Here is a 15397-nt window from a genome sequence, read left to right on the forward strand (position 1 = left end):
GTCTAATCTGGATCTTATTTTTCCCCATATTCTTTTTTTTAGCTTCACATGTATCCAATCTTAAATCCTATTCAACCCTTGGTTAAAGAACTCTATTTTCCCATCCACTCCAACTGATTGATCCACATCTAGTGTTTCCCTCAGTTTACAACTCACCTCACTTTTATCACCCAATTGTTTTTGTACAGTATTATATCCCCCCTTCTTCTTCTAGGGAAACTCTAACCAGCATCGTACACTGGAATCACGTATGTATTAATGTAATAGAAAACAGGAAAGTCAGTGGTAAATCGTATGTAGAAATTTAGAAAAAAGTGAGAAAGTCTCTTCATTATCTACGCACAAAAAAATATTGTACTATTTTTGAGACTCCACTTATTATATCTTTAAGTCAGTTTAACAGCAAGAGAAGATTGTAGCGACGAATGGAGAGTCTTGCGTCTTGCGTCAGCATGTGTCCTGTAATGGGATCTTGAACAAGGAACCATACTGACCTTAGGTTTGATCCTCAAACACTTCAAGGATCATAAAAGCGAAATTTTTAACTTATTTAGAAATGTAAAAAATTTTGTTTTTCACAATATAATCAATCTGGCAAAGTATGCACGACTGAAAACATTTTTTTTTTTTCTGATTAGAATAGTAATACCAGGATAAATGACTGAAGCTTTGAGGAAAAAAAATCTCTTTGCTTCCTTTACTTCGCCTACTGTAAAGTTCATACTTGAGGGAGGGATATTCAGCCCCTCACTCCCTCCCTTCTAACTCGCCTTTTACGACACGCAAGTGATAACCAATAATAGCATCGATAAAGATATCATCATTATCATTGTAGTAATGACAATAAGAATAATACTGATGCTAATACTACTACTAAAACTAATAATAGTGATAATAATAGATAATTATAATGATGATAATGATAGATAATAATAATAATGATGATAATGATAATAATAATAATAATAATAATAATAATAATAATAATAATAATAATAATAATAATAAGGACATTAACAAAAGGTAAATATTTGCATCAAAAAGAATAATATTACCAGTGTAATTGCAACTGGCGGTGATTATCTCGTAAATTTGATAATTACTTCAATAATCACACGAGATTTTAATGAATTCATGTCAAAAGAGGACAGCAGGAAGTCTGCAAAAATTCTTACGCTTAAAAATTTGATGATGCAGAAAATTAAGTTGCAAAGACTGCATCCCTGAAAGAAACTGTATATGTATGTATGAGACAAATACTTAGAAAAGCAAATGGATTTGTATGTAGCATTTATGGATCTGGAGAAAGCATATAATAGAGTTGATAGAGATGCTTTGTAGAAGGTATTAAGAATATATGGTGTGGGAGGCAAGTTGTTAGAAGCAGTTAAACGTTTTTATCGAGGATGTAAGGCATATGTACGTGTAGGAAGAGAGGAAAGTGATCGGTTCTCAGTGAATGTCAGTTTGCGGCAGGGGTACGTGATGTCTCTATGGTTGTTTAATTTGTTTATGGATGGGTTGTTAGGGAGGTGAATGCAAGAGTTTTGGAAAGAAGGGCAAGTATGCAGTCTGTTGTGGATGAGAGAGCTTGGGAAGTGAGTTCGTTGTTGTTCGCTGATGATACAGCGCCGGTGGCTGATTCGTGTGAGAAACTGCAGAAGCTGGTGACTGAGTTTGGTAAAGTGTGTGAAAGAAGAAAGCTGAGAGTAAATGTGAATAAGAGCAGTAAGGTTGAAGGACAAGTGAATGGGGAGGTAAGTTTGAATGGAGAAAAACTGGAGGAAGTGAAGTGTTTCAGATATCTGGGAGAGGATTTGGCAGCGGATGGAACCATGGAAGGCGGAAGTGAGTCATAGGGTGGGGAAGGGGGCGAAAGTTCTGGGAGCGTTGAAAAATGTGTGGAAGGCGAGAACGTTATCTCGGAAAGCAAAAATGGGTATGTTTAAAGGAATAGTGGTTCCAACAATGTTATATGGTTGCGAGGCGTAGGCTATAGATAGAGTTGTGCGGAGGAGGGTAGTTGTGCTGGAAACGAGATGTTTGAGGACAATATGGGGTGTGAGGTGGTTTGATCGAGTAAATAATGTAAGGGTAAGAGAGATGTGTGGAAATAAAAAGAGCGTGGTTGAGAGGGCAGAAGAGGGTGTTTTGACATGGTTTGGTCACATGGAGAGAATGAGTGAGAAAAGATTGACAAAGAGGATATATGTGTCGGAGGTGGAGGGAACGAGGAGAAGTGGGAGACCAAATTGGAGGTGGTAAGATGGAGTGAAAAAGATTTTGAGTGATCGGGGCCTGAACATGCAGGAGGGTGAAAGGCGGGCAAGGAATAGAGTGAATTGGAAGCGATGTGGTATACCGGGGTCGACGTGCTGCCAATGGATTGAATCAGGGCATGTGAAGCGTCTAGGGTAAACCATGGAAAGTTCTGTGGGGCCTGGATGTGGAAAGGGAGCTGTGGTTTCGGGCATTATTACATGACAGCTAGAGACTGAGTGTGAAGGAATGGGGCCTTTGTTGTCTTTTCCTAGCGCTACCTCGCACACATGGGGGGGGGGGATGTTATTCCATGTGTGGCGAGGTGGCGATGGGAATAAATAAAGGCAGACAGTATGAATTATGTACATGTATATATATGTATATGTCTCTGTGTGTATGTATATATATATATATGTGTACATTGAGATGTATAGGTATGTATATTTGGGTGTGTGGACGTGTATGTATATTCATGTGTATGTGGGTGGGTTGGGCCATTTCTCTCGTCTGTTTCCTTGCGCTACCTCGCCAACGCGGGAAACAGCGACAAAGCAAAATGATAATAATAATAATAATAATAATAATAATAATAATAATAATAATAATAATAAGAAAAAAAAAAAATATATATATATATATATATATATATATATATATATATATATATATATATATATATATATATATATATATATATATATATATATATATATTTTTTTTCTTTTTTTTTTTTGCTTTGTCGCTGTCTCCCGCGTTTGCGAGGTAGCGCAAGGAAACAGACGAAAGAAATGGCCCAACCCACCCCCATACACATGTATATACATACGTCCACACACGCAAATATACATACCTACACAGCTTTCCATGGTTTACCCCAGACGCTTCACATGCCCTGATTCAATCCACTGACAGCACGTCAACCCCGGTATACCACATCGATCCAATTCAATATATCTATACATATATATATATATATATATATATATATATATATATATATATATATATATATATATATATATATATATATATATATATATATATATATGTATATATTATCCCTTGGGATAGGGGAGAAAGAATACTTCCCACGTATTCCCTGCGTGTCGTAGAAGGCGACTAAAAGGGGAGGGAGCGGGTGGCTGGAAATCCTCCCCTTTCTTGTTTTTTTTTTAATTTTCCAAAAGAAGGAACAGAAAAGGGGATCAGGTGAGGATACTCCCTCTAAGGCCCAGTTCTCTGTTCTTAACGCTACCTCGCTAACGCGGGAAATGGGAAATAGTATAAAAAAATATATATATATATATATATATATATATATATATATATATATATATATATATATATATATATATATATATATATATATATAATATATATATATATATCATACTTAGTCGCTGTCTCTCGCGTTAGCGAGGTAGCGCAAGGAAACAGACGAAAGAATGACAAAAATGGCCCAACCCACCTACATACACATGTATATATGGGATGAAGAAGTAAGAGTATTAGTGAAAGAGAAGAGAGAGGCATTTGGACGATTTTTGCAGGGAAAAAATGAAATTGAGTGGGTGATGTATAAAAGAAAGAGACAGGAGGTCAAGAGAAAGGTGCAAGAGGTGAAAAAAAGGCAAATGAGAGTTGGGGTGAGAGAGTATCATTAAATTTTAGGGAGAATAAAAAGATGTTCTACAAGGAGGTAAATAAAGTGCGTAAGACAAGGGAGCAAATGGGAACTTCAGTGAAGGGCGCAAATGGGGAGGTGATAACAAGTAGTGGTGATGTGAGAAGGAGATGGAGTGAGTATTTTGAAGGTTTGTTGAATGTGTTTGATGATAGATTGGCAGATATAGGGTGTTTTGGTCGAGGTGGTGTGCAAAGTGAGAGGGTTAGGGAAAATGATTTGGTAAACAGAGAAGAGGTAGTAAAAGCTTTGCGGAAGATGAAAGCCGGCAAGGCAGCAGGTTTGGATGGTATTGCAGTGGAATTTATTAAAAAAGGGGGTGACTGTATTGTTGACTGGTTGGTAAGGTTATTTAATGTATGTATGACTCATGGTGAGGTGCCTGAGGATTGGCGGAATGCGTGCATAGTGCCATTGTACAAAGGCAAAGGGGATAAGAGTGAGTGCTCAAATTACAGAGGTATAAGTTTGTTGAGTATTCCTGGTAAATTATATGGGAGGGTATGGATTGAGAGGGTGAAGGCATGGACAGAGCATCAGATTGGGGAAGAGCAGTGTGGTTTCAGAAGTGGTAGAGGATGTGTGGATCAGGTGTTTGCTTTGAAGAATGTATGTGAGAAATACTTAGAAAAGCAAATGGATTTGTATGTAGCATTTATGGATCTGGAGAAGCCATATCATAGAGTTGATAGAGATGCTCTGTGGAAGGTATTAAGAATATATGGTGTGGGAGGTAAGTTGTTAGAAGCAGTGACAAGTTTTTATCGAGGATGTAAGGCATGTGTCCGTGTAGGAAGAGAGGAAAGTGATTGGTTCTCAGTGAATGTAGGTTTGCGGCAGGCGTGTGTGATGTCTCCATGGTTGTTTAATTTGTTTATGGATGGGGTTGTTAGGGAGGTGAATTGCAAAAGTTTTGGAAAGAGGGGCAAGTATGAAGTCTGTTGGGGATGAGAGAACTTGGGAAGTGAGTCAGTTGTTGTTCGCTGATGATACAGCGCTGGTGGCTGATTCATGTGAGAAACTGCAGAAGCTGGTGACTGAGTTTGGTAAAGTGTGTGGAAGAATAACGTTAAGAGTAAATGTGAATAAGAGCAAGGTTATTAGGTACAGTAGGGTTGAGGGTCAAGTCAATTGGGAGGTGAGTTTGAATGGAGAAAAACTGGAGGAAGTGAAGTGTTTTAGATATCTGGGAGTGGATCTGGCAGCGGATGGAACCATGGAAGCGGAAGTGGATCATAGGGTGGGGGAGGGGGCGAAAATTCTGGGAGCCTTGAAGAATGTGTGGAAGTCCAGAACATTATCTCGGAAAGCAAAAATGGGTATGTTTGAAGGAATAGTGGCTCCAACAATGTTGTATGGTTGCGAGGCGTGGGCTATGAATAGAGTGGTGCGCAGGAGGATGGATGTGCTGGAAATGAGATGTTTGAGGACAATGTGTGGTGTGAGGTGGTTTGATCGAGTAAGTAACGTAAGGGTAAGAGAGATGTGTGGAAATAAAAAGAGCGTGGTTGAGAGAGCAGAAGAGGGTGTTTTGACATGGTTTGGTCACATGGAGAGAATGAGTGAGGAAAGATTGACCAAGAGGATATATGTGTCGGAGGTGGAGGGAACGAGGAGAAGAGGGAGACCAAATTGGAGGTGGAAAGATGGAGTGAGAAAGATTTTGTGTGATCGGGGCCTGAACATGCAGGAGGGTGAAAGGAGGGCAAGGAATAGAGTGAATTGGAGCGATGTGGTATACCGGGGTCGACGTGCTGTCAGTGGATTGAATCAGGGCATGTGAAGCGTCTAGGGTAAACCATGGAAAGTTCTGTGGGGCCTGGATGTGGAAAGGGAGCTGTGGTTTCGGGCATTATTACATGACAGCTAGAGACTGAGTGTGAAGGAATGGGGCCTTTGTTGTCTTTTCCTAGCGCTACCTCGCACACATGGGGGGGGGGGATGTTATTCCATGTGTGGCGAGGTGGCGATGGGAATAAATAAAGGCAGACAGTATGAATTATGTACATGTATATATATGTATATGTCTCTGTGTGTATGTATATATATATATATATGTGTACATTGAGATGTATAGGTATGTATATTTGGGTGTGTGGACGTGTATGTATATTCATGTGTATGTGGGTGGGTTGGGCCATTTCTCTCGTCTGTTTCCTTGCGCTACCTCGCCAACGCGGGAAACAGCGACAAAGCAAAATGATAATAATAATAATAATAATAATAATAATAATAATAATAATAATAATAATAATAATAAAGAAAAAATATATACATATATATATATATATATATATATATATATATATATATATATATATATATTTTTTTTTTTTTTTTTTTTTGCTTTGTCGCTGTCTCCCGCGTTTGCGAGGTAGCGCAAGGAAACAGACGAAAGAAATGGCCCAACCCACCCCCATACACATGTATATACATACGTCCACACACGCAAATATACATACCTACACAGCTTTCCATGGTTTACCCCAGACGCTTCACATGCCCTGATTCAATCCACTGACAGCACGTCAACCCCGGTATACCACATTGATCCAATTCAATATATCTATACATATATATATATATATATATATATATATATATATATATATATATATATATATATATATATATATATGTATATATATATATATGTATATATTATCCCTTGGGATAGGGGAGAAAGAATACTTCCCACGTATTCCCTGCGTGTCGTAGAAGGCGACTAAAAGGGGAGGGAGCGGGTGGCTGGAAATCCTCCCCTTTCTTGTTTTTTTTTTAATTTTCCAAAAGAAGGAACAGAAAAGGGGATCAGGTGAGGATACTCCCTCTAAGGCCCAGTTCTCTGTTCTTAACGCTACCTCGCTAACGCGGGAAATGGCAAATAGTATAAAAAAAAAAAAAAATATATATATATATATATATATATATATATATATATATATATATATATATATACATATATATATATATATATATATATATATATATATATATATATATATATATATATATATATATATATATCATACTTAGTCGCTGTCTCTCGCGTTAGCGAGGTAGCGCAAGGAAACAGACGAAAGAATGACAAAAATGGCCCAACCCACCTACATACACATGTATATATGGGATGAAGAAGTAAGAGTATTAGTGAAAGAGAAGAGAGAGGCATTTGGACGATTTTTGCAGGGAAAAAATGAAATTGAGTGTGTGATGTATAAAAGAAAGAGACAGGAGGTCAAGAGAAAGGTGCAAGAGGTGAAAAAAAGGCAAATGAGAGTTGGGGTGAGAGAGTATCATTAAATTTTAGGGAGAATAAAAAGATGTTCTAGAAGGAGGTAAATAAAGTGCGTAAGACAAGGGAGCAAATGGGAACTTCAGTGAAGGGCGCAAATGGGGAGGTGATAACAAGTAGTGGTGATGTGAGAAGGAGATGGAGTGAGTATTTTGAAGGTTTGTTGAATGTGTTTGATGATAGAGTGGCAGATATAGGGTGTTTTGGTCGAGGTGGTGTGCAAAGTGAGAGGGTTAGGGAAAATGATTTGGTAAACAGAGAAGAGGTAGTAAAAGCTTTGCGGAAGATGAAAGCTGGCAAGGCAGCAGGTTTGGATGGTATTGCAGTGGAATTTATTAAAAAAGGGGGTGACTGTATTGTTGACTGGTTGGTAAGGTTATTTAATGTATGTATGACTCATGGTGAGGTGCCTGAGGATTGGCGGAATGCGTGCATAGTGCCATTGTACAAAGGCAAAGGGGATAAGAGTGAGTGCTCAAATTACAGAGGTATAAGTTTGTTGAGTATTCCTGGTAAATTATATGGGAGGGTATTGATTGAGAGGGTGAAGGCATGTACAGAGCATCAGATTGGGGATGAGCAGTGTGGTTTCAGAAGTGGTAGAGGATGTGTGGATCAGGTGTTTGCTTTGAAGAATGTATGTGAGAAATACTTAGAAAAGCAAATGGATTTGTATGTAGCATTTATGGATCTGGAGAAGCCATATCATAGAGTTGATAGAGATGCTCTGTGGAAGGTATTAAGAATATATGGTGTGGGAGGTAAGTTGTTAGAAGCAGTGACAAGTTTTTATCGAGGATGTAAGGCATGTGTACGTGTAGGAAGAGAGGAAAGTGATTGGTTCTCAGTGAATGTAGGTTTGCGGCATGGGTGTGTGATGTCTCCATGGTTGTTTAATTTGTTTATGGATGGGGTTGTTAGGGAGGTGAATTGCAAAAGTTTTGGAAAGAGGGGCAAGTATGAAGTCTGTTGGGGATGAGAGAGCTTGGGAAGTGAGTCAGTTGTTGTTCGCTGATGATACAGCGCTGGTGGCTGATTCATGTGAGAAACTGCAGAAGCTGGTGACTGAGTTTGGTAAAGTGTGTGAAAGAAGAAAGTTAAGAGTAAATGTGAATAAGAGCAAGGTTATTAGGTACAGTAGGGTTGAGGGTCAAGTCAATTGGGAGGTGAGTTTGAATGGAGAAAAACTGGAGGAAGTGAAGTGTTTTAGATATCTGGGAGTGGATCTGGCAGCGGATGGAACCATGGAAGCGGAAGTGGATCATAGGGTGGGGGAGGGGGCGAAAATTCTGGGAACCTTGAAGAATGTGTGGAAGTCCAGAACATTATCTCGGAAAGCAAAAATGGGTATGTTTGAAGGAATAGTGGTTCCAACAATGTTGTATGGTTGCGAGGCGTGGGCTATGAATAGAGTGGTGCGCAGGAGGATGGATGTGCTGGAAATGAGATGTTTGAGGACAATGTGTGGTGTGAGGTGGTTTGATCGAGTAAGTAACGTAAGGGTAAGAGAGATGTGTGGAAATAAAAAGAGCGTGGTTGAGAGAGCAGAAGAGAGTCTTTTGAAATGGTTTGGGCACATGGAGAGAATGAGTGAGGAAAGATTGACCAAGAGGATATATGTGTCGGAGGTGGAGGGAACGAGGAGAAGAGGGAGACCAAATTGGAGGTGGAAAGATGGAGTGAGAAAGATTTTGTGTGATCGGGGCCTGAACATGCAGGAGGGTGAAAGGAGGGCAAGGAATAGAGTGAATTGGAGCGATGTGGTATACCGGGGTTGACGTGCTGTCAGTGGATTGAATCAGGGCATGTGAAGCGTCTGGGGTAAACCATGGAAAGCTGTGTAGGTATGTATATTTCCGTGTGTGGACGTATGTATATACATGTGTATGGGGGTGGGTTGGGCCATTTCTTTCGTCTGTTTCCTTGCGCTACCTCGCAAACGCGGGAGACAGCGACAAAGCAAAAAAAAAAAAAAAAATATCTTTCTTTCATACTATTCGCCATTTCCCGCCTCAGCGAGGTAGCGTTAAGAACAGAGGACTGGGCCTCTGAGGAAACATCCTCACCCGGCCCCCTTCTCTGTTCCTTCCTTTGGAAAAAAAAAAAAAAGAAGGAGGGGAAGATTTCCAGCCCCCCGCTCCCTTCCCTTTTAGTCGCCTTCTACGACACGCAGGGAATACGTGGGAAGTATTCTCTCTCCCCTATCCCCAGGGATAATATATATATATATATATATATATATATATATATATATATATATATATATATATATATATATATATATATATATATATATATATATATATATATATATAAACGCCCACACACGCATATATACATGCCTGTACATTTCAACGTATACATACATATACATACACAGACATAAGCATATATACACATGAACATATTCATACTTGCTGTCTACATCCATTCTGTCGCTACCCCGCCACGCTAGGAAAAGACAACAAAGGCCACATTCGTTCACACTCAGTCTCTAGCTGTCATGTGTAATGCACCGAAAGCACAGCTCCCTTTCCACATCCAGCCCCCACATAACTTTCATTGGTTTATCAAAGACTCTTCACATGCCCTGTTTCAATCCATTGACAGCACGTCAATATATATATATATATATATATATATATATATATATATATATATATATATATATATATATATATAAATATATATATATATATATATTTTTTTGTTTTTTTTTTTCAAACTATTCGCCATTTCCCGCGTTAGCGAGGTAGCGTTAAGAACAGAGAACTGGGCCACTGAGGGAATATCCTCACCTGGCCCCCTTCTCTGTTCCTTCTTTTGGAAAATTAAAAAAAAAAAATTGAGAGGGGAGGATTTCCAGCCCCCCGCTCCCTCCCCTTTTAGTCGCCTTCTACGACACGCAGGGAATACGTGGGAAGTATTCTTTCTCCCCTATCCCCAGGGATATATATATATATATATATATATATATATATATATATATATATATATATATATATATATATATATATATATATATATATTATCCCTGGGGATAGGTGAGAAAGAATACTTCCCATGTATTCCCTGCGTGTCGTAGAAGGCGACTAAAAGGGAAGGGAGTGGGGGTGGTGGGGGGGGGGGGGGCTGGAAATCCTCCCCTTTCATTTTCTTTTAATTTTCCAAAAGAAGGAACAGAGAAGGGGGCCAGGTGAGGATATTCCCTCAAAGGCCCAGTCCTCTGTTCTTAAAGCTACCTCGCTAATGCAGGAAATGGCGAATAGTATGAAAGAAAAAGAAAGATATATATATATATATATATATATATATATATATATATATATATATATATATATATATATATATATATATATATATATATATATATATATATATGTATATGTATATCATACAGGCAAGTTAATAACAGTTTCCCTTCCCTGTTATATTTCCGTGTATGCGGATATAAGTGAAAGTATAGACAAAAGTTTCCCTTAGATCTTCGCATGGACTGATTATGGTGAGACATTTTCTAGCGGAGAAATCATGTTTGGTTTAAGATACACATGAGTTTGGATTAAAATCTTCAAAATGCCTAAAAACAACGGGAGACACACACACACACACACACACACACACACACACACACACACACACACATACATATTTATTGTAAGAGACTAACAAAATGACACCGACTTTTACCTCATGGTTGTATTAAGGAAACGTCCTGTGGTCTCTGAAGCCACGGAGCCAGGCTGCACACCATTACCCCTCAGAATGTGTCACAGGAATGACCTGTGTGATAACTGTTGCCATACAGTAGTGCAGTTTGCACCCTGGGAAGAACCCCTCCCCCAACCTCAGTCCCGGAGAAGAACTCTAATGAAAGTATTCTGTTGAAGTAAGATTATTTTTCACGTTCAAGAATAATGTTATAAGAAACTTGCAGTTGATATACTGTAGAGTGGAAATTACCCACATATGTTTAAAGGAAAATATGTATTTAGTCTTGTCTTGGCCATGAGTCCTCTCTGGTGTTCCTTGCTGTGCTCCATAGTGTTGCATCAAAGTCTCTTTACTGACCAAGTTTTCCCTCCTCAGGATAAATGTAGTGGTGGCGCGCGCTCTGACTCCCGAGTATGACCTGCCCGGAGGTGAGGGCAGCCCCACGTCAGTGCCGCAGCCACCAGTGCCACCATCATCACCTCTCTCGTCATCATCGTCATCAGTGCCACTCCCATCGTCATCAGTGCCAAGCTCCGCCGTGCCTTCCCTGACCCCCTCGCTCAAAGCCGCCTTCTCGGCCTCCACTTTTCACGTCGTTAATGTCCTCCTCCATGCCGCCGTCACCGCCTCCTACGTGGGCGTGTTGCAGTGTGTGGGAGTGGGGGCGTGGGCGTGCCTAGGGGCTGGCTCACTTTTCGCCGCCCACCCCGTGCACGTCGAGGCCGTAGCGGGCGTGGTAGGCCGGGCAGAGCTGTTGGCTGCCCTTGCTTTCTGCCTCGCCCTCGCCGCCTATACGAGGTATCTCCGTGGGCGTGCCACGGGGCGGGCGTGGGCACGGCGGCCGAGCGGCTGTGGGCACGGGTGTGCCTGCTGGGAGGACAGCCGGGCCCACAAGTCCCTCTCCTGCTCCTCCATCTCCTGGGGTTCTAAAGGTCGGTGGTCGCTGCACTTGCCGTCGTGGGCGTGGCTGGCGTTGAGCGTTGCGGGCACAGCCGTGGCCATGGCGTGCAAGGAACAAGGCGTGACGGCGCTGGGGGTCGGCCTCCTGCTGCATGCTGCCGCCGTCATCACCATCACACCCAGGAACAAGGTAAGGCCCAGCCTGCCTCACATTCGCTATCCTCACCATCATCATCCTCTCAAACGCCGCCATTTTCTACACCATTATCGTTCCCTCCAGCTTTAGCTTTATCCCAGCGTGAGAAATTCGGTGAACTCTTGAATAATACAGATTTCTGAATAATACATGTTTTCCTTGTGAATAATAGATTTTCTTTGTGAAGGAAGTTAGAAGCTTTAGGTATTTAGTCTACTAAATTTTAGCATTTACTCTGGTGCCATTAATAATGTATGACATACCAGGTTCTATTATCCGTTATCATTCACTCTCTGCCTTTACCCCCCGGAACTCTCTTGATACTTCTTTTTATTCTTTATCAAAGTTCATAAGGGAGTAGAACATGGGAGAAGAAGGCACTAAAGCGTCGCTGGAAGTAAATTGATGTACTAAGAAAAAAACTGATCATTTCCCAGAACCAATTTTAAAAGTTATCGGTTAAGTTTGGCAGAACGTTCAGCTTTGTGTACCCTAATACCAACCCTTCCCTCATACTTCAAAACAAATTTGTTCCGTCACGACTTGAGAAGATATGTAGGTCTGAACAGTTAATGAACAGTTGTCGTCAAAGCGATGTAAAGTTAACACTTTACTGATTCACTTGTAAGTGTGTGTGTGTGTGTGTGTGTGTGTGTGTGTGTGTGTGTGTGTGTGTGTGTAGAGCGTGCAGATCACTAATGCAGTAAGGAAAAAAAGGCATGATATGTAAATCAATAATGCATTTACAAAATTTCGTTGTAGACAGTTCAGACGGAGCAGCAACATAAAGGTTTATGACTTACTAATACTAAAGTAAAACTGCACAGTTGCATTTTACTACATCGTCAACATTATCGAAACATTATAAACTCTCATTACAATAAATTGATTCATTTTCTCTCGTGATAGATAATACAGTCTTATTATTCAATCTTTACTAACTTTCACACATTCCAACTGTAGAGGGAAGGACATCCCTCAGTAGGAAGCCAATATCAGTATATACACCAGTACCACAGTAGGTAAACCTCTTACTACCACACTGTGTGGTGCAGGTGATCACCCTGTGTGCTGCTGAAGTGTGTGGTGCAGGTGATCACCCTGTGTGCTGCTACAGTGTGTGGTGCAGGTGATCACCCTGTGTGCTGCTACAGTGTGTGGTGTAGGTGATCACCCTGTGTGCTGCTACAGTGTGTGGTGCAGGTGATCAATCTGTGTCTTACCACAGTGTTTGATGCATGTGATCACCCTGTCTACTGCTATAGTGTGTGGTGCAGATGATCACCCCTTCTACTGCTACAGTGTGTGGTGCAGGTGATCACCCTGTCTACTGCTATAGTGTGTGGTGCAGATGATCAGCCCTTCTACTGCTACAGTGTGTGGTGCAGGTGATCACCCTGTCTACTACTACAATGTGTGGTGAAGGTGATCACCCTGTCTACTACTACAATGTGTGGTGCAGGTGATCACCCTGTGTGCTGCTACAGTGTGTGGTGCAGGTGATCACTCTGTGTCCTACCACAGTGTTTGGTGCATGTGATCACCCTGTCTACTGCTACAGTGTGTGGTGCAGGTGATCACCCTGTCTACTGCTACAGTGTGTGGTGCAGGTGATCACCCTGTCTACTGCTACAGTGTGTGGTGCAGGTGATCACCCTGTGTGCTGCTACAGTGTGTGGTGCAGGTGATCACCCTCCCTACTGATACAGTGTGTGGTACAGGTAGGTGATCACCCTGTGTACTGTTACAGTGTGTGTTGCAGATGATCTCTCTGTCTATTGCTATAGTGTATCGCTCAGGTGCTTTTCCTATCTTTTTCTACAGTAAGTGGTACAGATGTTCACCCTGGTTAGTTACAGTCTGTTCATACTTTAATCTTCCTGTTACAGTCTGTGGTGCAGGCGCTCGTCCGGGAGCTGTGGCCAGGCAGCCTGGGCACGGTAGTGCTATTGTGGGCGCGAGTCAATGTGGCACCTCACACGCCCACCTTTACACCTGCCGACAACCCCGCCGCCCACGCCCCCTCGCTGCTCACACGCGCCCTCAGCATAGCCCGCGGATGGGCGGTTCATGGCCGCCTACTAGTGTGGCCTGCGACCCTCTCATTTGATTGGTCCATGGGCGCTGTGCCTCTACTGAGCTCCCTGAGTGAGCCTGCCAACCTGGAGACGGCAGTGTTGCTGGTGTCCGTGGGGGCCCTAGCTGCCACCGCCGCCACAGCCTGTTGGAGGGCCCGCCAGAACCTGAGCTTGACCTCCAAGATGTACACATATCACAGCCAACACGCCTACCACGACGTGCTCAACAACAACGTGCAGCAAGGTGAGGTCACCTGCCCGGCCTACTACCTGCGTCACTCAGCCTCCTGGCACCCGAACCCCCTCCTGCTTGTGCTGGCGTGGGGTCTCCTGGTCTTGCCCTTCCTCCCAGCATCCAATCTCGCCGCCTACGTGGGCTTCGTAGTGGCCGAGCGAGTGCTCTACCTCCCCTCAATGGGAGCATGTCTCCTGGTCGCCCTTGGCTGCCAGACACTATGGCACACCATAGGCACAAATAAAGGTCATCGAACAGGTAAGGATCAAGTGCAATAGATTTCGACGTAGTTGCTACCTAGTTACTTGTGCTGTACCACGTTAGAACAGAACCTTGTGTGGACTTATGATTTTCCTTTCAGTGTGGCACTCATGTCCAGTGATGCAACTTGAGCAATATTATCCTTTCAGTCAATATGATTCTCTCAGAGGGTTGCATATTAAGTAAACCCATAGTCAATACAATGGTGTCACTCCTAACACTCTGCAAGGCACGTCTCCCTGTCTTTTTTTCTTGTCTAATCGCTACATGTTCATCTTGACGTGATGGCTGATACGGAAGCCCATCTAGGAAGACATTTAATCATAAGTGTAGTTTTTCTAGACAGTATAACCTAAGTACAGTACACTGTAGGTACATAAGTTACAAATGCTATGCGGAACATACTAATGTATTCCCACCTAACGTACTCTCCTTCTCTTCCTCTTCTCCGGCACCTGTAGGTGAGCCACGCAGTAAAAGCAAAGCGTGCCGAGTGCGACGGTGGCGGGTGGCACTTATCAGCGCCTGGCTAGTCCTCTTGCTCCTGCTGGCGGCCAGGACCGTCCGGAGAAATCAAGACTGGGAGAGCGACGAGGCCCTCTACCGCTCCGGGGTAGCCGTTAACCCTCCCAAGGGTGAGTGTTGCACTCAGTCTCTGCACACATGGATACACTTACAGACATATATGTACGTCTAGGTTCATACTAACATATACTTGCATACATACACCCATGTTATTGTAAATGATCCTTTCTTCCGTGTAATGATCCTT

At 42.0% G+C, this 15397-nt stretch overlaps 1 protein-coding gene across 2 annotated transcripts in view; it reads left to right on the forward strand.

The window, feature by feature from the left end:
- The window catches only part of LOC139752811 (protein O-mannosyl-transferase TMTC2-like), a 666520-nt gene that overhangs the window by 516922 nt on the left and 134201 nt on the right, over positions 1–15397 (forward strand). For both annotated transcript variants that reach the window (XM_071668753.1, XM_071668754.1), the window contains exons 4-6: positions 11331–12045; positions 13941–14622; positions 15087–15260. In XM_071668753.1, coding sequence (XP_071524854.1) covers positions 11331–12045; positions 13941–14622; positions 15087–15260 — 1571 coding nt within the window. The remainder of the gene's footprint in view (positions 1–11330; positions 12046–13940; positions 14623–15086; positions 15261–15397) is intronic.

Source organism: Panulirus ornatus, chromosome 13 (genome assembly GCF_036320965.1).
Source record: "Panulirus ornatus isolate Po-2019 chromosome 13, ASM3632096v1, whole genome shotgun sequence".
In the NCBI taxonomy this organism is placed as follows: domain Eukaryota; kingdom Metazoa; phylum Arthropoda; class Malacostraca; order Decapoda; family Palinuridae; genus Panulirus; species Panulirus ornatus.